Here is a 22,651-nt window from a genome sequence, read left to right as displayed (position 1 = left end):
CGAGGCAGAGAGCCCCACGCCGGCGCCCTCCACCACGCGCTCGCGCCTCTACTCTCCCGTCAACCCGCCGCTCCCCCACGCGAGCGCCTCGTCTTCTCCGTGTCTCCCACTGCCACCGTCCGCGCCGCCGTCACCCCGCGCCGGCCCCGCGCTGGAGCCGCACCGGGGTTGTGCCGGCGCCCTCGGCCGAGACCCTCCTCCAGCAACCGGCCGGCCCTCCACCGGCCGCCTCCCTCCACCTCGATGTCGCCTTCGCCCCGAACAGCCCCGGCGCCGCGCACCACCACCCTGGGCTCCTCCTCGCCGGAACCGCGCCGCCTCCCCGTCGCCGTCCCCATGCACCACTAGCCGCCGCCCCTCCCCACACCCGATGCCTCCCTCTGCTAGCGTCGGTGAGACCCCCGGTATCCTCTCCCTTCTTCTCCCCGCGCGCCATAGGAAGCTCCTCCGTGTGCTCGAGCTCCAGCTGCCGTCGGTTGTCGCCGCAGCCGACGCTGCGGCCGTTTCAACGGCTACCGTTGCGGGAAAACAACGCGGTTCGACGCGTGCGTTCGAAAACACCCAAGCCCCATGCCAAACAAACCCCTGCGGCCTACTTCTCCTCGCACATCCACACCCCCACCATCGCCCTTCTCGTCGCCGGCGCACTCCGATGGCCGGGCTGACTCAGTGCCGACATGGCGCCACGGGCCCCACTGCTCAGCCACTGACCCTGGGTCCAGTCAATGACACGTGGGTCGGACACCCTCCTTTGTATGACAAGTGGGTCGTCGCGTCAGAAATTAGATTAGGGCTAATTGTTTCTAATTAATCTGTAACAGTCACTCACATGTGGGGTCCCTTAGATTAGGTTAAATAAAACATCTTTGTTATAATAATGAGAGTATGACGGTGGGGCCCTCCTAATTAATCATATTTTAGAATTAATAACACCAAGGTTAAATCACGAATTATATGTCACGTGGGGCACACCCCCTTTTAGAAACATTTTTTAAGTAAACATATAATTAGTTAATTAATTAATTAGTAAATGATTAATAAATTGTCTTAATTCAACCTTGATTAACTTATCTAATTAACTAAAGTAATTAGTTAAGTTAGTTAAAGCCTAATTTAATTCTGTTAATTTAATAGCAGTGAATGACTTGTGGGACCCATACTATTTATTAACTCTGGTTAAATTAAAATTTAACTAATTTAAACATGTGTCTAAGACAGTGGGACCCACTCGTCAAATTAACCAGTCAAACTAAGAACGTTGAATGCTGATGTCAGCACGCTGATGTCATAACTATTTTTGAATTAAATTAAATCTGTTTAATTCCTAATAATTGAATAAAACTTTGAAAATTAATATAAAATAAATCGTAGCTCAGATGAAAATATTTTCAACATGAATGTTGATGAGTAGAACGACACGAACCCGGATACGCTATTCGTTCGTTTGTCACGCGTCCCTAGCATAGCAAACATGGAATTTTTCCATCGTTTTCAGTCTGACCGGTAGTAGGCAAAGACCTGTGAAATATCATCTGATATTTTCCCGACCCGTCTGCGACATATTGCCTTGTCATGCTTAGTGTTGCACATGTTGATGTTATTTATTGTCCCCCCTCCCCTCTTCTTACCGGTAGACCCCGAGACTGACCCTGTTGTGGGGTACATCTACCCTACCGACGATCAGGCCTTTGCCGCAGAGCAACAAGGCAAGCAAACCACCTTGATCATCCCTATATCGCCTATTCTTTCTTCTTCATGCTTGCATTAGAATTTTGCTACTGTTGTAGTTAGCTCCTATATCTGATGCATAGCCTAATTTCGATGAACTGCTACTTTCAGTACCGCACTTTAAACTATTTAGTATAGGTGGATCAGTCATCCCCTATGACCCCTTAATTCAGTTGCCCCGCTTTATTGTCAAGTCTCGATCCCTGATCGACGAGCCACACCCGGCACAGCACTTACACCCCCCTTATTTGTGCGACGCTACAGAGATACTATCGGGTACCGAGGGTGACACCTCGCGAAGTACTCCTGATGATATCTCTATAGTACAGCTAGCCGGTCGTGGTTATCGAGGGTGATTCCTCTTTCACCATTCCCGACGATGCCTCTGTCGTGCAACCCCTCAAGTGTGGGACCCTCGAGGGTGATTCCTCTAGTTCCACCTTGACGGTTACATCGTTCGGGATCCAACGAGGGTGGTGCCTCGGATCCCCTTGATGTTACAACCACGCAGTTACTCGACCATGTTACTGGCATATTTGATGAATATATGTTAGGTGGGTGGATTCCCGCGTGGATGTGTCGATGGATTAATTAAAATGATAATGGATTTGGGCTCGGTTGGTCGGAAGGCCTTATTATGCACTAACCGTCTGCGTGGGAAGAATTATGGGTACTCGATGTCGCGGTATCAGTCGAAGCTCTTCAGACGTCAGCGATGGAGCGGCGCGCGCCCGAGTGGTCCCGAGATGCATCGCTCTTGTATTAAGGGGTGCTAGGACTGACATTGGACGCCCACGCATCATGCTGGAGCGCGGAGGGCAAGTGGGCCCACGAACCCTTTGTGCTTAGGAGTTAGACCGGCGGTGTGACGCCCGATGCCGACGTTCCAGAAGATTCCCCCTTTATTACGTTTTTGTCGTGTGGTTATTTTTATTTGTCGCATCATGCGCATCATCAGCATTGCATCGACATCCCGTTGCCGCCAGTTTTCAAAACTTGCATCCATTGTTAGTTGCCGGTTCCCGTCGTTGTCCGTTCTGAGCCCGACCACACACGCACGCGCCCGCGGCATCGTCTAAATCTTGTTTTCAGAGTATGCTTAAAACTTTCTCCGGTTGGGTTGGAATTTGACGTGCGGTCTTATTTTTATATAGCTAGGCCACCTGCCAAATTTCGTCGCAATCGGAGTCCGTCTGGTACCCGAACAGTCGACCGTAGCGGCACCGTCTTCGGTCTATCGTCGGACGTTTTTCGGTGTTTTCAAATCACGTTGCGGGGTGCCCGTTTTCCCTCTCGTCTCCGCCTAGCCCCTTTGCTCAGTGCATCGACCCTACGTGCAGCCTAGTCCGAAAACTTCCCGGAACCCGAACCTGGCTGTCGTGGCCGTTGGATCCGGATCAACCCCGTTTTACCCTAAACCATCACCGGTTTTACAATTGGATACTCTAACCTATATTTCTCGACCGTCCGATCGAATCGGAGGGTCTAGATCAGCCCTATCCAAATCCACCTAACTATTTAAGCAGGCAAACCCTAGCAATATGTTTCATCCTACCCTAGTCCCATCGTCGCCGTCGCCCCCTTCCTCATTTTCCCCGCCGTCCCAATCGCAGCTTAGCAGCCCCAGTCCCGACCGCCCACCTCGTTTTCAGCCCCGCGCCCACTGTCCCCTCATCCAGGAGCTCGAGCCCAACCGAGCCTCCAAGCCCCGAGCCACCTAGCTGCAACGCTCGATCCAGATGGGATCGAGGCAAGCTGCCAGCGCCTTGTGCGCCCCACCTCGCCTTCCTTGCTCGTCCGAGTTGGACCAGGAGGTCGCCCTCTAGCGCCCGCTGCAACTAGCTTCCGTCGCGCAACCTCACCCCGTGCTCCTCCATGCCCGTCGTGGCGCTGCTCCGGCCGGCCACCGGCGACCTCCAGGTTGGTCCCCTCGTGCCTTCTTGCCCTCTCCTTCCTCCTCTAATTCCCTCGTCTCTGCTTCCTTTCTCTGTGTCAGGGACAGAACGGAAGCCCGCCGTCGCCGTCAATGGAGCTCACCCATCCGCATCACCCCAAGCTCCCTAGTCGTCGGGAATGGATTCCCCATGCCTGGATCTGTTAAAACCCCGGCCCCTCTCTGCGACTTCTCGCCATGGCCGCCGGCCTCCCTGCATTCCCGATCTGGCAGACAGAGTTGTTGCTGATTCAATTCAGTTTCGTCAAAACACCATAGGGGTATGATACATCTAACGTTGTCCCATGTTTTTATCAAGAGTTGCTTTGTAGCCTACTGGTCAGCGCGTTGGTCTCTCACAAGGAGATCCCGGGATCGAGTCCCCACGGATGCAGATATTTTCTTGCATTTTTGTCTTGCATTGCAGCGGCTGGGCTTAGATTTCATTACGTTCATCTCTTGATGTTACTTTTCGCAAACACATGTGCAGCCGAGCTGGTAGCCGATTCGTGCGATGAACCATGGGGTCTCGGGTTTGAATCCCAGACAACCCTGCTTATTTTGTTGTTTGTTTGATTTTTGGTTCAGGTTCGGCGTGGTGCTTGTTCATCTAGGGTAGGAACCGATTTATCACAAGCGTGGCAGCTAGCCAGCTAGTCAACCAAGCGAATTGGCACCCACAGGTCGTGGGTTCAAATCCCAGCTTCCCTAGATTTGGCGTACTTCTTTATTTTGTTTTCCTGCGCTAGTAATTTTTTTTGTGCTAAGTCAGGTTATAGGCATATCTTTAAAACGCTTGCAATTTTTAAACCGTGCATCGCATGTAGAAATCGTAGATATGTAGAACGTGTAGATTTTCGTGTTATTTTGTTTTCCTGTGCTAGTAATTTTTTTTGTGCTAAGTCAGGTTATAGGCATATCTTTAAAACGCTTGCAATTTTTAAACCGTGCATCGCATGCAGAAATCGTAGATATGTAGAACGTGTAGATTTTCGTGTAGTTTTGCAAAATGCCACTTTCTTGCATGATAAAAGTAATTAACCCCGTTGTTTGCATCGTTTTGCGTAGAGGACGTGTTAAAAACGGTTTAATTCGTAGCTAGTGATCCGTAGCTCTGATGGAGATGAGCTATATATGAAAACCGACTAGAACGACGAGTAGAATCACGTGAACCACTTTGTTTTGCCGTTTAGCAAACCTAAAATGTGATTAGGACAAATCTGGATAGAATTAAGATTTAACCCGTGGGGTCATATTGGAGATGCTATATGTCGTTTCCGGTCTCATTTAAAATGCCTAGCTAGGTAGATTAATTTGTGCTTTACCCTCGTGCCATGTTTAACAACATTTAATATAGCGTGTACCTGAACGGGAGTGAACTAAATAATTAAACGTGGAGTTTCGTCAATATGCAACTCGTTGCATATTGAACTTCACTTAATGTGTAGTGTTTGAGTGTTGTGAATTGTCGTGTCGTGTCTTGCATGTGTTCAGCCATCCATGCATCATATTGGGTAGTGTATCATGTTGTGCATGTGTTGTGGTGAATATCTTGTGTTGATTCTGTTTCCGTCTGCTTCGTCTCGTTAGAGTTCTGCAAGCGTGTTGGATTGTGAGAACCTGTTCGACTACGTCAGTTCGTCTGCTTCATGGAGTCATTTTTCTTCCAGGCGGGATCTCAGGCAAGATGACCATTTCCCCAGATATCATTACTATCATTGCCATGCTAGTATTACCGTTTCTATCAATTATGTCTCGTTGCCTACCACCTGTTTAATATCAGTCCCTCAACATTGCCATGAAAACCATCAACCTGTTCAACCTAGCAAACCACTGATTGGCTATGTTACTGCTTGCTTAACCATGTGTTAGCGTTGCTAGTTGCAGGTGCAGTTGCTTCCATGTGTTAACATGGGTTCCTTGTTATATCACCATATCAAATGGTATTTAATTTAATGCACCTATATACTTTGTAAAAGGTGGAAGGCTCGGCCTTTCTAGCCTGGTGTTTTGTTCCACCTTTGCCCCCTTAGTTTCGGCTACCGGTGTTATGTTCCATATTTGAGCGCTCCTAACACGACTGGGGTTGTTATGGGAACCCCCTTGATAATTCGTTTTAGATTAAAGCTGGTCTAGCAAGGCCCAACATTGGCACTACATTTCCCCAACATAATAATTTTGTTATACTGGAATGCATAGGGAGTTAGCGCTACCCGAGGAGTAATTGTACATAATACAGGGAGGGCCAGTGCTGATGGTGCTAGTCCAAAACAGAGCACCGTGCGGGGCCAACCCGAGGCAACTCAGTAGATTTCTATCAGGCCACCGTACGCTTCCCTTATCCGTCGTGTCCTGAGAACGAGATACGCGGCTCCTATCGGGATCGTCGACACGTCGGGTGGCCTTGCTGGATTAGTTTTACCTTTGACGAAATATCTTGTGCATCGGGATTATGGTGATACTTTGGGTAATCTCAGAGTTGAGGTTTTCCACTAAGAAGTCCGATGAGATCGCGAGTTTCGTGATCGAGGATTTCTTTGTGGCTTGTGGTAATTTGTGATGGACTAGTTGGGGCACCCCTGCAGGGTTAAATCTTTTGGAAAGTCGTTCCCGCGGTTATGTGGCAACGTGGAAACTTTGTTTAACACTGTTTCTAGATAACTTGAAGTTAACTTAATTAAAACATGCCAACTGAGTGTGTAACCGTGACTGTCTCTTTCGTGAGTTCCTTCTCCGATCGAGGACACGGTGGGGTTATGTCTGACGTAGTTGGTGTTCAGGATAATTCATTTGATCATCAGTAGTTCACGTCCGCTATGCGTAGATCTTCCCCATCTTATTTCTTGTACTTGTAAGTTTAGCCACTAAATAAATGCTTAGCCGTTGCTGCACCCTCACCACTTAACCATGCCTCACCCATTAAGCTTTGCTAGTCTTGATACCTTTGGAAATGAGATTGCTGAGTCCCCTGTGGCTCACAGATTACTACAACACCAGTTGCAGGTACAGGTAAAGGTTACTTGACACGAGCTCGTTGATTGTTCATTTGGAGTTTCTTCTTCTTCTTCATCATCATCGATATAGGATGGGTTCCAGGCCGGCAGCCTGGGATAGCAAGGATGGACGTCGTTCTTCTTTTCTCGTTTGTTTTTGTTCATAGTCGGACCCGGCTCTTCTTCATGATGTTTATGTATTATACTGATATGACTCTCATATAACTTGTGGCAAGTGTAAGCCAATTCTTTATATATCTCATCTTTTCAATACATGTACTTGTAACGATATCCATTCTTGCGAAATGACGAGATGCGCTTCTATCCCTGACGAGGCCCTCGTGCCAAATCGAGGATAGGATCGCATCTTGGGCGTGGCAGGCGGGCTGTCCTCTCTGTTGAGCTTAGGTGGGGCTGCGACGTGTCGATATTCCGAGGTCGGGCATGACCTAGAAAAGTGTGTCCGGCCAGAGTGTTATCGAGCGCGTCGGGGAATATGTTGTGCACCCCTGCAGTGAAGAACTTATCTATTCAAATAGCCGTGTGCACGGTTACAGGACGATTTGGAATTGTGCCCTGATCTTATACAACTACAACTGTTACTTAACTGGAAATAGTTGCTCCGTGATTGCTTCCTCGCAGGGAGTCGAGGGAGAATCTCTGGGCGTGACCTTATATTAATATTGTTGCAACAATATGACTATTCTTTTGTGTTACCTTGTTCTACTCTCGTCTATTGCTGCAAGACCCCTTGAAGATGCTAGTCTTCGCTAGGACTAGGCATTCTCTCTCTATTCTTGCATTGATGCAGTCAGTCCACATATAAACCCCTTCTTTGATACTGCTGCATACTTAGCATAGTTCTGATGTAAGTCTTGCGAGTACTTTGGATGAGGACTCACCGTTGCTTTGCTCCCCCTTTGTCCCCTTGATCCGTTGTTGCGACCAGATGATGGAGCCCATGAGATGGAGTTTCCTGCCAACGTCTGGCACCCCGACGATGCCTACTACTACGTGGAGGCTGCTGAAGACCAGGAGTAGTTAGGAGGTTCCCTGGCAGGAGGCCTCGCCTCGTTCGATCGTTGTATCTTTTGTGCTAACCTTCTCTAAGGTACCCCATGTTTTATGTCTGTACTCAGATATTGTTGCTTCCGTTGACTCGTGTGTTTATCGAGCTTCCGTATTCTAGCCCTCGCGGCCCCTAGTTTGTAATATGAAGCTTGTATTGTTTTATTTGTGTCTAGAGTTGTGTTGTGATATCTTCCCATGAGTCCTTGAGTTTGATCGTACGCATTTGCGTGTATGTTTAGCGTACGATTAAATCGAGGGCGACACATGCACTTGATTCATCATCTCCAAGTCATCACTTTCTTTTACTTCCTCAACCTCTCTTTCATCTTCAAAGTCTTCTTCAATTTGTGATGGTTGTGCAATGGATGTGAAATTGTCGGTACCCTCAGTTGTATGCCCTGCAAAATGCATGTAAGTAACCCAACAATAGGCAGAGTTAAGAGTTCAGAGGAAGCAACAAAAGTTCATAAACTTACCATCATAGAGTTCTCATAGCGAGTCAAAGAGAGGAAAAGATTTCTTTTTGAATTTCCCGATACTTGGATATGACTACAAAGAACCAGAGTAATAGATGAATATTAGCATGGTATAAAATTGTAACCATATCGAAGGGTGGAATTAAAGAACTTACAATCATCAGATTGTCCAAAAGGTCGGTGTCAGCTTCGATCATACATCTTTTGTCATCCCAGCCAACACCGCTTTGCTTTCGGGCTTGTTTTAACATCATGTATTCTCTTTTGAGCTCCTTCTCCTTATCTTGAATTTGAGACTTCGAGAACTTCACATGTTTGTGTTTTGCATGGAATTTTGTCACCGTCAAGTTCCAAGTTTCCTTGCTCCATCCATTTTTCCCTCGGTGGTAAGGAGTATCATGCTCCATAAGTATCTCCACCAAACCTTTTTCAAGTTCTAAACTCCATTGTGCTCTTTGTTTCACAACTACACAAGCCAATTAAAGCACATGGCTAAGAATGATGTTTAAAAAATTCATATTCAGATCAAATGGCTATGTGCATAAAAATACTATTGTTCTTGTAGTGACAAAAAAAGAATAACTTTTGGAGAACTCTTTTTGGTAACCTTTGGTGAATCCATTTTAACACCAAGAAGTCATTTCTTTCTTAATAACGTAGCAGCCTGCGCCAAGTTGAATTTGAGAGATCCTTTTGCATACATATCTGTTGAGATAAAACAAATTAACACACAAACTGAAGACAGTTAATCAGTTGAATTAGAAAGAGACAATTACATCCACAAACTTACAAAGAGTTAGTTATGTGGGAAATCATTCCACATTTGCATTGCAATTTCATCTCGCAAAGCATTGCCTTGGGTGTTATTCCCTTGGTAGTTATCATTATCTTTGGTAAATTGACAAAATTAGCCAGAGGTATGTTATCTAGTTGGTTTTCAAGCCATTCCTCATCACCAGCATGCAATTTGATGATGTTATGAAAGATTGCGGTAGCTGCTGGAATCCTCGCTTGGTTCCTAATTGAATGTAATGTCCCGACAGTGAGAATCGGGAATCGCTTCTTAAGAACTCCTAGGGTACTTTCTACATGATTTCGCAACAAAGCATGTCGAAGATTGTATAATTCTCTGTGGTTCTGTGGACGATGGTGGCCATGCCCAAATTCATTCAAGTGATATCTCACACCCCTATACGGTGCAAGGAAGGATGTGGTGTTTGCGTAACCATCATCGACGAGGTAAAACTTCCCATCGGGTACTTTAAATCCAGAGTTCATTGCAGATCGTAGAACCCTAGCATTTGTTGCAGACCCCTCCCAGCCACATGATATAAATGTGATCTTCAAGTCAAAGTCACATGCGATCATTATGTTTTGGCTCAGGGTGTCATTTCTATTCCGAAATGGTGCATCACTCTCAGGCGCAATGGTAATAGGAACATGGGATCCATCGATAGCCCCTATACAGTTGTGTAAAAAAACAGATTTGCTAATTAAATTTTGAGATTTTAATGGAGAAAGGTAAGGAATTTTTTAAGTGTCAAGATAAGAACCTTGAAGTATGGATAGAATCGTTCATCGGTAGCAATTACTGGATGTGGTTCGTCAATGCATGGAGGCTCCACAAAGCGAGTACATAGGGCAGGGATGATATCAAAGAACTCGTTGATGTACTCATGAAAGGTGGATCCACTATGCCTGAATTCCAGTTGCATATCTTCATATGATGAATTATGTGACAACATGTACAGGAAGAATGCTAACTTCTCCTCCACCTTGAGTCTTGTGTCTTCTATCAATTCTTTCCTTCTAAGATATGATGCTAATGACTTAAAGATGTATGGTTCCATCCTAAAAGCTACCAAGAATTTTTCCACATGTCCTTCAAGAAGTTTGTCAACACGCTGCTTGTCGTAAAGGATCGAGCTACGCCTTTGTTTTTTTCACCCTGTCCTCTACTGTCCATTAAGTACGAGTGCAATAATGGAAGAATGAAAAGAGCCATCTCATCATCATCTTCCTCTCTTCTCTTCTTAATACGACCGAAGCAATCAAGAAACAATGACAAGAATTAGAAAGCTAACAAGAATTAGAGATCTAACAAGCCCTATTAAATACAAGGCATACCAAACTTTGGCGTCTTAACGGGATCCCACGAAGGTAACGGCTCGTCCACTCCCACTATAAACCAAGGATCGGGTACCTATAAAAAAACAAATCAGTTGGTCTAAGGTTTAGATAATCCAAGGACAACTATCCAAGGACGGCTACAAATTGGAGAATGTTCATTCAGAATAAAACAGAACATCTCTACATTTTCCTTCCTTTTATTCGATGACAGAACATCATTATCAAATATGTTTCTTCCCATCATCATGCATAAGTAATTGTATGGAAATGCCTGCTTTCCACATTTCCCAACTCAAAGCTGAGAAAAAAGGGACAACCATCAACCTGCTAGCATAGACCTAAAGCACGAACCAACTAGCACAACAGTGGGTAAAAGATTGACGATCGCAGGTCCAAATAACATAAGGTAACTATATCCTTGTCTAGTAAGCAAATATCCCTCTCGTGTATTGAAAAATGTGCCAACCAACCATTCATAATTTTAACTTATCTGAGCTTGCTGATGCAGCTAGTTCAAATGGGACACACAATCATCAGCAAGTCAAAGTTGAGCAACTAGACAACTAGACACACAGTCATCAGCAAACAGCAGCAGTTTACTAGTGAGATAAGCAACCGTTTTTCAGTCAACAACAACTTAACTACTGAGATGGGACATTATATACTTGTTACTAAATCAAACAACATTGCAAATGAGCTATATTGTATACTTCCATTTGATAAACACGAGCATTTTACAGGAGCATGACTGCTCGGACAAATCGCATCTTCATAGCACCAAGTATGTTACACGAACACGAGCATGTTACAGGAGCATGACTACAAGTTGCAGGCTAAATCTTGTAATCTTGTAAGCTGACCAGTAAACAAATCGCATCTACAATAGTAAGAATGCTAGCAGGCCAATGGTTAGAGCAACAAGTGAAACCCTAGAAAAGGGAGAGGAGAGGGGAGGGAGATGGAACATTACCGGCGAAGACGCGAGGTTACCGGAGCAATGAGTTCTGGTGTCGGAGGCGGCAGGGGCTGAGGAGGCAGGACCGACGGATCGTCTGGCAAGGGTTGAGGCCTGGACGGAGCCGACGAACAGAGGGCCGACGATGGGAGCGGACGGTGGGGAGGGACGACGGCGGAGGGGCAGACTACAGAGGGAGCGATACCGTCACGAAGGGAGGAAATTCGCGAGCTGCCCCTCGCTTCTGCTCTTACAGGGGTTTCAGGCGTGTAAATTTGGGGATGGGCCGGTCCAATACCGGGGTAACGAACGGGTTGTGGGGAATTTCAAGGATTCTTTTACCGGGCCTGTAAAATACTCTCGATAATGTGCGAATACCCGAATACCGAACGAGGCCTAAGGGCAGCGAAGTACTTACTGTAGAAATTTGGCAAATCAGTGGATAAAAGATGTTCCTTTGAGTTCAAAATCTGAAGCACAGTAGCGAAGTAAGCATACATAATAGCTAGTTATTCATTGTGCCAAAAGTAAGCATTACACAATACCCAATGACATTGTGCCACGAAAAGCTATTAACCATGCATAGTTATTCATCAGCTTTGAGCTCCAAGTTAGGCCAACGAAGATCCTGACAGTGTAGGCTCCACTTCATGTTCTTCAAAACCAGGCAGGCTAGACGCAAGGTTGGATGACCTGGGTTTCTTAACTGTGTAGCGGGAGATGGTGGTCTTTACCCTTCTAGCGGGAACTGTAACTTCTCGAAAATAAGGATAGCAACAACTGGTCCTGCAAAATCTCCAAGGATACAACCTGCAAGCCATATAGGAGAAATACAGTGTCAAATTAGTTTGAACTGAACCAATACTAACATGTTGCAGCGATTCAAGGTGGCGGTGTCCTAAATTCCTTCGAAACAAACTAATATGGACAGAAGAACCAATAGAACCTTGTTACTCCCTCCGTCCGAAATTACTTGTCACAAAAATGGATAGAAATGGATGTATTTAGAACTAAAATACATCTAGATACATCCATTCCTCGGACAAGTATTTCCGGACGGAGGGAACATATCTTAGGGGAGACAAATTTGAAATGAAACAAATAATATCTGTGCTTCAAGCCATTCCACAATAAACACATAGGACACATTTTTTACTTTTGGCAACATAAAGGGTACTTCCAACATAAAAAGCTGCAAACTTACCAAAACAAAATGAAAATAGAGCATTACATGCAGAATAAATAAAATTAATTTATGTGATTTTGAATAAACAAAAAGATTTCTTTATCACCAACATAAGTGAAACTGAAACTCTTCAACGAATATTGTTATTCCAGAAACAAAATGAGATGCTTTGGCAAACAAGGCATAGTCTAGTACTTGAACTGATGAAAGAAAAGAAGTATTAACTCACCAATCCACTGTCCATGCACTGGATGCAGGAGGACACCAAGGCCTGCTCCAATCGAGGCAAAAAACAAAGAGAAACCACATTTGATGGTTACGCTATAGATACTTCTCCCGAACAATCTGAGTTTTTCCTTCTCGTCGAACAATTCCTCGTCATTATCAGGTTGACGAATAAAACATTTGTAGACCTGGACGATAGATTGTACAACCCAAGTAGCAGCTACTCCCAATGCATGCGCTGTTTCAAGAAAGAACTAATTGAATAATAATTACAGAAGGAAAAGTGACACTGCAGGCAAATCTTACCTCGGAAAGTTGTTCTGGCAACACAGTATGTGTATTCTGGAATTGACATCCCCCTCATAGCTTTCCTCTTCGATGATTTTGCAGCATCTTTAGAAAAAAGAAGTAAACAGGAAGGCATTATATAATAACAGCAGATAAAGTGATAATCACAAACGAGCACACAAGAAGATAAAAGAAAATAATCATATGACTAACGTGTCAAAACAGAAGCAATGGACAGAACATGGCATAACTTATTGGTAAGCTAGCATATGACAGAAAATGTAGCTACCAGGCATATCTAAGATAAATTTGGAGGCACATCCTGCAAAGGGATAGGACAATGTTTGGCCAGCACAAGAAGTCAAAATAAATAATCTATTCGATGGTGAGGAGTACTCAACTCACCCACAAAGAGATAGGGATTTAAGACTTACCATTCAACTCAGCGTTCAGGGCACATGACATACCGAACAAATCTCAGCTCATAGATAAGTTCTAATTAGACAAACTGTGTTAGGCACTTAGTCTTTACTTTTGTAGTGCCCTAAGCCAGGGTAAGGTGTCCAAACATAAAATACTACTACCTCCGTTCCTAAATATAAATCTTTTTAGAGATTCCAATGTAGACTACATAGAGTAAATGTACACTCTAAAATATGTCTATATACATCCGTATGTAGTCCATATTGAAATCTCTAAAAAGACTTATATTTAGGAACAGAGGGAGTAATGTGCTAGCTATTTTCTGAGTCCTAACCTTGCCAAGTTATTAAGAAAAAAATTATTTACACATGCATGCAGAACAAGATCGTAAAAAGGAAAATTTGATTGTGGTTTTAGTTGCCTAATAGTTTGAACCACAAGTTAAACCAACAAGCAATTGCAAGCTGAATATAACATTCAATAGGACTCTGGAGAATAGCAGCAATAAGAGACATGCCAATGATATGGTGAACAAGGTTCTCAATAAAACTAAGGCAAGGGAACTAGTGATATGGTAACACTTCATAAAATAACACATTCTTTCTATGCAAAATGATAATTCCAAGAATGTAGCTATTCGATTGAAATAACAATCACATTAGGATTTATAGTTATTCCAACAGGTCAATCCTCTGAAACCAACCTAGACTAAGGTATTTCCTGCTTTGGATTTCTAGGAGCAATGCCATGGTTTCAAATTTCCATCAACCCCTGTTAGAAGATAACTGAATAAACATTTGAAGTTGGAGGCAGTAGCACCTCTAAATACACGCGCTTCCTGTTCACGGATACTCCCTATGTTCCTTTTTATATAAGGTGTATTAATTTTGTTTCTTTGACCAAGTTTACAGAAAAAAAATATCAACATCTACAATACTCATGGTAAGGGGCTTAGGGTGGAGCAGCACAGAATAAAGTACTGTGTACTGGCAGTCCATATAAGCACGTTAACTTGAGGAATTGTGTGGGAGTATCACAGCTGCAAACCTTTCTAATACTGATGTGGTTGTTACACTGCTTCTACAGTGCTGCTAGAAGACATGAGAAAAACGGAGAAGCGTTCACCTTTGAGAAGCTTCCATGCTGTTCTTGCTGAAACATGACGAACCGCGATCCTTTCGAATACTCTTCTTGTTGTTACAACAGAAACCTGAAATGCAGAACAGAAGATTAAGCAAGTGACTTTTACTTCACATAGGAGAAATAAATAATGATCTTCTGGGCCAAGCTTAAAATTATAATATAAGCAGCTTAAAATTGCCTCAGTTTAAAGAGTGTTATGACTCATAAATACACCCAAATGGCTTCAGCTGATTTTGAATTTTCCTACAAAGCTGAATTAGGGTTACAGGATAAGGCCAGGAAGGCAGGAAGTCCACCTGCTTGGACTAGCTTTATTATTCACCAGGCCCTACATAAATAACATGAATACTAGGAAGTACATTTATGTTTCACGTATACAAAGAACAATTCATGTTTATTTTGAAGATAGTCTAACTAGGAAGCAAAATCAACAAGTCAAGTAATAGCGATTGAAAAAATCTAGCAAGCATTGAATTTGCACAGACTGAATTTATGCTTCTCGTGGACTGAGAGGCAAGGCAACATTGGAGGTTGGTTAAGGTGAATACACATGAGCATCTGGATTCAAGATACTGACATATCCTATCTGATCAATCAGTCAAACCAAGCATGTGCCTAGCCACTCACTGTGACTAAAACATATGTATGAGCAGGAATCACGCTACTGTACTAAAGTGTCAGAGAAAAGATGTACCTCGCGTGCGATTTGCTTCAATGAATTATGGAAGGGAGTAACCAGGTCGACCGGAGGCCTCTCTGAATCATCTTGAAGCAGATCATCATCGTCATCGTCATCAGTGGGCGGACGAGGCTCCAGAAGTGGTAAATAGTATAATAAAAAGGCCCTAATGGTCGTCATACTCAAATGCTTAAAGCCAAATGCATACAAAAGCGGCTTCAGCTCCAACGGGTATTCTTTTATCGGTAATTGGAGATCATGAATCGAGTCATGTATCTTGTCATTAAGATCACTGACAAGATCAGGGCTATCATTCGATCCATAAGTTGAACCAGCATCACAATGAGCAACAGTGAATCCTGCAAAACTGAACCAGGAAAGCATCACTTAGTAATAAGGTCAACAGATTAAAAATGAATAATCAGAGGAAAATACTAAATGCAGCTTGCATGCATCAACAAACAGCGTCCCTGGTAATAGGTAATGTACATTCATATAATTTTCCAGGTCTTTACTTCCAAGTTAGTAGTGAAGATATCTTATTATCATTCATTCCACATTCATTTGTAGAAAAGCATGACTTGTGCTGGCTAGTGAACAAAAGCTTGACTAAAATCACAAACTCAACTTGATATACCCATATACTTCCTCCGTTTCTAAATATAAGTCTTTTAAGAGATTTCACTAGGAGTCTACATACGGAGCAAAATGAGTGAATCTATACTCTAAAGTATGTCTATAAACATCCGTATCTAGTTTCTTAGTGGAACCTCTAAAAAGACTTATATTTAGGAACGGAGGGAGTACACCTCATGCGCACCAAGAGCAAACCCCAACTAATAGACCACAACATGAAGTTTCATGTGTAGCAGTTAAATTCACCTCCAAACCCTGAACACTTGCAACTAGCTATCCAAAGACGATATTGAACACCGGACAGAAGCTTTAGAAACTGCAATGATTAATACATCAAGCTTTAGCAGCTCAGCTGCGACTACTGCACCGAAATACTCGCGCGCTAACTGTGCGGGCGCAACTGAATATCACTGAGAGAATCCTCGCGGCGCAATGCACCAAACACCTCGATCGCGACATACGCACGCGCGCACAAGAAAAAACACGGGAGCAGGAAATAACAAAAGCGCTCGTAGTTATTAGGAGATTAAAGGAGTGGGGGTGGGTGGTCGAACTAACCCGGAGAAGGGCCGCGCGGAGAGGGGTACAGCGGAGGCGGAGATGGCTGCGGCGGCGGCGGCGGCTGCGGCGGCGGAGAAGGCGGCGTGCGAGTGGAGGGAGGCTGAGGAGTGGGGCGCGCGGGCCGCCAGGTCGAGCAGGAGCGCGATGCCGACCGCCATGGGCGCGGGATCTCGCGGCGAGCGAGGAGAGGTCGGGGGCTTGTCGGATTCGCCGGCTCGTGCCGCGTCAGTAGCGACAACGACAGAGGTGGCTGGCGGTATGGGCTGGGCTTGGTCGGGCCCTTCGCGCAACCTGGCCTCTCTGTTATATTGGACAGGTCAGTTGGTCGCCTAGTCGAATTACAAAACACCTTCCGCATTGGATTACAACCCCTTCCTTTTTTCTTTTTTTCTTTTTTTTTTTTGCGGAAGCAACCCCTTCCTTAAGAAAAGCCGAATCAGATCAAGGTTTATAGTGCATTTTGCAAGGAATATTGCTATTGACCGAACGGGGCTGAAATGACAAAACACCTTCAACCGGAACAGTAAAAGTCAACGTGGATGCATCATTTTTTGTTGAGAAAGAAAAATGATCGACATGAACCGTCATCGGACATGCTATTGGTGTTTTTTTTACGACGGCTTGTATTCGGATTCCTCAATTAATGTTCGTTCATCACAACAATGATAGTGAAAGAAGGCATCGTACTAGCAAACTCACTAGAGTTCCATTCCATAAAAATTGAATTGGATACTTTGAAAATTATCATTGCTTGTACAGGTTAGGAAAGGATATGAAATGAAGCACGCGAGCTATGCAGAATGCTTCATCATAGCAGGGATGATAGGTTCGGTACATTTTCTTCTGTGTGCGACAGGTGAATGAGGTTACCCATAATTTAACTAAATTTACCATTGATAATAATGCTTTTCGTAGTTGGGTTGATGAACCTCCTGATTATCTTGTAATTGCCCTCCCAAACAATGTAACCATTATGCCGAATCAATAAAGTAAGCCATGATGGCATTCCCTAAAAAAGATCAACGTTTGTACCTGAAATTTTAAAACTGCACGCATTCTTTTTTGTGAGATCGAGCGAACGAATCCTAGTCGCACGATTACGCCCCAATCGTAACGTGCATGTGCTACGTGCCACCTGGTCGGGATGGCTCCCGCCGCGGTCGTGGGTGGTGAAAGAACAATTGCTCCCTAGGGTGGTTTGATAATTGATCACAACATATGCATCATTGGACTAATGTGTTTTCCAAGTATATTTCAGAAAAGTTCAAAAGATGTTATGGCTTAAGGTTATTGGGGAGATGCCCCTTGATGCAAGAAAGGAATAATATTGGCTCAAGCTTCAAGCTAGAAGACTCTTCATTTTATATTTGTGAGAAAACACTTTTTGAGTCCATGGGAAAGCCAATACTATCAAAAGAGGGTGAGGTAGTAAAATGAATTGTTTGCTCAAATGCTCAAAGTTAGCCACCAAAACACTGAGTCATTTGTCTCAAATATCCACTCTGTCAAGTTCCACATTCACAAATTCGGTGTCACCAACATTTCCACAGCGGACCCACCGAGTTTGAACATCACACAAAACCCTAGCCATTCCTACCAAATCGGTGCAACCGAATCTGCATCGGTGCTACCGAGTTTGGGTGACCAACATTCTGTTGCCAAGATACACAATATCGGAGTTTCCAAGTTTGAGTATCGGTGCCACCGAGTTTGCCCATCTGACCTTTAGTCACCTTTTCGGTGCCACCGAGTTGTATATATCGGTCTCACCGAGATTCAAAAGTTCACACCTTTAGTGCTAGTCGGTACCACCGAGTTTCCAACTTCGGTGTCACCGAGTTTGCTCTTTTGTGTGTAACAATTGGATTTTTGCTGCTGCCTATATATACCCCTTCACCCACCTCTCATTCGTGGGAGAAGCACTCAGAATACACACTTCATTTCCAGATCCATTTTCTGAGAGAGAACCACCTACTCATGTGTTGAGACCAAGATATTCCAATCCAATCATTAGAAACTTGATATCTAGCCTCCCCAAATTGCTTTCCACCAAATCAACCTCCCCTACCCATGCATATTTTGTGAGAAAGTGCTTCGTGTTGAGGAGACTATCTTTAGAAGCACAAGAGCAAGGAGTTCATTGATCTACCCCATCTATTACCTTTTGAAGAGTGGTGCCTCCTAGATTGGTTAGGTGTCGCTTGGGAGCCTCCTACTTCGTGTTGTGGAGTTGAACCAAGATGTTTGTAAGGGCAAGGAGATCGCCTACTTCGTGAAGATCTACCGTGAATAAGGCTACTCCTCTGTGGACGGAAGCCGTGGTGGGATAGACAAGGTCGCTTCTTTGTGGACCCTCCATGGGTGGGGCCCTCCGTGGACTCTCATAGTCGTTACCCTCCGTGGGTTGAAGTCTCCACTAACATGGACGTAAGATAGCGCCACCTATCGGAACCATGCCAAAAATCGTTGTGTCAACCTCATGCGTTTGATCTCCCTACCTTACTCCTCTATTTACACTTGCATGTTTACTTTCCGCTGATATACTATTAGAACTGCATGTGTAGGGTGTACTTGACTTGTTATAACTGTTGTAGCTGCCTCTCAAGTAAAATTGGGAAAAGGCAAAAAAATATCTTGTCAAGTAGTCTAATCACACACACCCTCTAAACATACTTTCGATCCTAGAGGTGGTTTTTCCCTATTCGAACCCACCTATATGTTGTCTGGAGAGATCATGGGCCGCGGTTTTCGAAACTTGTATTGTTTTCTCTCCTCCTTGTTACTCCCTCTCAATTCCTCTCACATCCTTCCTCATTTCCCTCCACTTTTCTCATTATGAAACAAAGCCTGAGAGAGGCGGAGACGAGGTGGAGTTCTCAAATAGATGACGCGATTCCTCATGGTACTTGTGTGGAGTCGTTGTTCCTCGTAGGTGTCGCATGTACTCAACTCCCTGTCTTATCTCTCTGTCTTGGTGACTTTGTTTTTTTGCGCGGTGGTGGCGGACTAGGAGGGGTTCTCAATTTCTAGGGTTACAATGTCGTCAAATGCTTCGCAAGTTTGATTTGATGTAGATGTATTTCGGTACCGGGGCGGGGATTCATGGTACATCTCCTTCGATTTGGTGTTCTCTGGTAGCACGGGCACAAGAGGGCGGTGATTCATGACACATAAGCGTGTGTGGTCATGACACGACAAGGGGGGGTCAGTGCCCCGCACCTTGTTTTGGTGTACCCGCGGAAGCACGGGATCCATGCAACTCGCGTCGATCGGATATTTGGTGTTTCATGGGGGCAACTCGTCGTAGTAGTGTCGTTTCGGGGGGGTGAGGAGATGGATGGCGCTCGCTAAGGGTTGAACATTTCATGAAAATGAAGATTGTTTTGTTAATTTGATTGTCCAAGGGGTTGGTGGACGAGATGCTACGGCTGCACAAATGTTTTGCACAATACTTTGTATAATTTAACTAGTTGGCTAATCAAATTATGCATTTGCACAAGGGCTTCTAGTTAGTTGGTTGCACTGGACCAAGTCAATGCTTGGTTTGTTATTGAGGGTGAAATTTTGTGAGCATATAGGACCCTGGACTTGGAAGGAGAGAAACGCAATGGTGATAGGGGGCTTGTGGTGTCTGTCGTGGAAATGAACCTCGCAGTAGAGATGTAGGGTACGAACGGAGAGGGCAGAGTCCTAGCTACGGCAAGCTTGTACACAAGATGTATGAGTTCAGGCCCCTCTCTTAGAGGTAATAGCCCTACGTCTCAGTGCTCGGGAGCTCTTGCAGTGTGGATTATGTAGTACCGGGGGTGCGAACCCTTGTGCCAAAGGGGAGGGGTGGCTTATATAGAGTGCACCACCCCTCATCAAGGCCTCAGCATCTAAGGGCTTGATCAATATGAGTTAACGATATACGTTACTGATAACGTATGCTAGTAATAAATGTTACTAAAGACCATTGCCTGAATGTATGTCTGTTGGCCTTCGTAGGTGACTTTTGGTCTTCGATGTCGACTGGAATCCTTCTAAGTGGATACAGGTCGTCGAGTGGATGGGAGTGTAGTCCGAGTGTTTGCGTATCGAGTGACGTTTTTGGCGCCATGTACATCTAGTCGGAATATTCTGTGTGACCCTTGGCCTAATAATGAGATACCCTTGGGTAGGACATTCAGGTCACGCATGTGACCCTACCCTAGGTACATATCCCCATCATTAGCCCCCGAATGGATCGGGGTTCGAGTGACGAAGGGGTCGATGTAAGTTCTTGTCGAGTCGTGCTGACCTTGGTCATTTTCCTGGGATTGATAAAACTTCGGGTCAACTGAAATCTTCGTCATTCGCCTTGATCGATTCTGTTGCGAAGTGTGCCTGAGTGATTTTAGATGCTTGGGATTATTCTGAGTGACTGGCGGGATCTTTTGATATGATTGATCACTACGACAGGTCCGGATCTCACGGGATTCAAAATTTCGGTTTCCGGCGCCTCGCGGGGATGACGCAACTGTCAGGGCAAGTGGAGCAACGATGCCTCGATTATCACGTTGTCATCATCGCCACGCGTCACATCTCCTCTCATATTGGGATAAGCTGAGATCTCGAGGACCCACCAGTCGGTGATTCAGTCGGTCGGTTATATAAATGCGGCTAGGGCTAGGGCTATAGTTGCGCCTTGATCCTTTCTTGCTTCTCCTCCACCTTCGTCTCACCAGCTTTGCTCAGCCTTTCCTTCACCACCGCAGCCATCGGAAGAGCAAAACCTCCAAGCTCGAGCGTGCCAAGAAGGGCAACAAGGGAAGAAAGTCAGGTCGGGCCGCAGTGCCGCCGGGGTGGATACACGGGGATTTTCTCCCGTCCACCGTGACGAAGGAGGACGTCCTAGATCTCGTCGAGAATGGGATGGTGGTGGAGAACTCTTGGAGATTGTCGGAGGGGGAGCTTGAGCCGGCACCTCGCGAGGGCGAGCGGGTCCTTCTCCTCACACATGTCGAACGGGGTTTTTCTCTGCCTCCACATCCTTTTTCCAGGGTTTCCTCTTTTACTTTGGGATACAAATTCACCACCTTCCACCGAATATTGTCGCATATCTTTCTGCGTTTATCACTCTGTGTGAGTGTTTCCTGGGTTGCCCTCCTCATTGGGGGTTGTTCAAGAACATATTTACTGCTCGGTCCCAAACGGTGAAAAAGGTGAATCCAGGGGACACTCGGACCAACGTCATCCAGTTGTGTGGTGGTTTGGGGATCCAAAAAAGGAATAGGAGCACTTATCCACAATGACCCTTCCTGAATCGGTTCAGAAATGGCAGTCGACATGGTTCTACTGCAATGATATCGCATCTCCGAACATGTCCACTGGCCTCCCTCCTTTCACCTTAGGTCGTCCGACTGCCCCTAGAATACTGACTATATTCGAGGATGAAAAGGTAGCAGTGGGTGAGGTGATCGGCTTGGTCAGAAATGGACTAACTGGTATGGACCTGCTGGAGACGGTCCTTAGTCGGCGCATCCAGCCCCTTCAGGCGAGGGACCATGCCATGTGGCATTACTCGGGTTATGAAGATTCCACTCGGTCGCACCCTGCTTTCTGAAGAAACGGTAAGCGAGTGGATCAACAGCATCACCGGGCCTTGCGACAACCCCATGGGATCCAAACGAGTCGCGCCATATTCTGCTGAGAATAAGCCACGGAAAATGGTATGTTATATCTTTTCCGATTGTTTTCATGTCTTCGTCGAGTGACTGCATACTTGTCCGATTAACTCGTTTGTCTTTGTTCTTTGCAGGAATGGACGAACTTGCACTCTCTTGTACCCAACGGGGAGCAGTTTGATCTTGGGGCGGAAAGTGAAGGAGGCAGTGCCGAGAGTGAATATGTTGATGATAGTGAAGAAAGCGAAGATGTTTCAGATGACAGTGAAGAAGAAGAACAACCTCCTCCGTGCCGCGAGCCGCGATCCAAGCAATGCCATGACCTAGCGGCTGCTCCGAGCAAAACAGTTGCCTCCAGCAGTAGAAACGTGAAGCGGGACCGAGCCGCTGCAACTAACTCCACGGAGAAGGCTGCGAAGTAGCCAAAGCCTGACGCGCCCAAGCTTCGGAAGGCCTTGCCGCGAATGAGAATTGTCGTGTCGGTTTCCTCAGCATGAGTGTTTATCTTTTTCGTTTTGCCATTGTGTCTTTACAAGTTTCTTGTAACCGAGTGCAATTTGCTTGTCAATGCTGCTACTT

The 22,651-nt window shown here is 45.2% G+C and overlaps 1 protein-coding gene across 1 annotated transcript; it reads right to left on the bottom strand.

Annotated features, from left to right (window-relative positions):
• Positions 1-11,725: 11,725 nt before the first annotated feature.
• Positions 11,726-16,693, bottom strand: LOC123395644. Its single transcript, XM_045090669.1, has 6 exons — positions 16,425-16,693; positions 15,246-15,597; positions 14,534-14,618; positions 13,004-13,090; positions 12,702-12,935; positions 11,726-12,096 (listed from the first exon to the last, which is right to left on the bottom strand). Exons 1-6 carry the CDS (start codon positions 16,583-16,585, stop codon positions 12,017-12,019), a joined length of 999 nt encoding a protein of 332 aa, XP_044946604.1. The 5' UTR covers positions 16,586-16,693; the 3' UTR covers positions 11,726-12,016.
• Positions 16,694-22,651: the final 5,958 nt, after the last annotated feature.

This window comes from Hordeum vulgare, chromosome 5H (assembly GCF_904849725.1).
Source record: "Hordeum vulgare subsp. vulgare chromosome 5H, MorexV3_pseudomolecules_assembly, whole genome shotgun sequence".
Taxonomy (NCBI): Eukaryota; Viridiplantae; Streptophyta; class Magnoliopsida; order Poales; family Poaceae; genus Hordeum; species Hordeum vulgare.
Note: the sequence above shows the minus strand (reverse complement) of the source record. Positions and strands in the feature narration are given on the sequence as shown.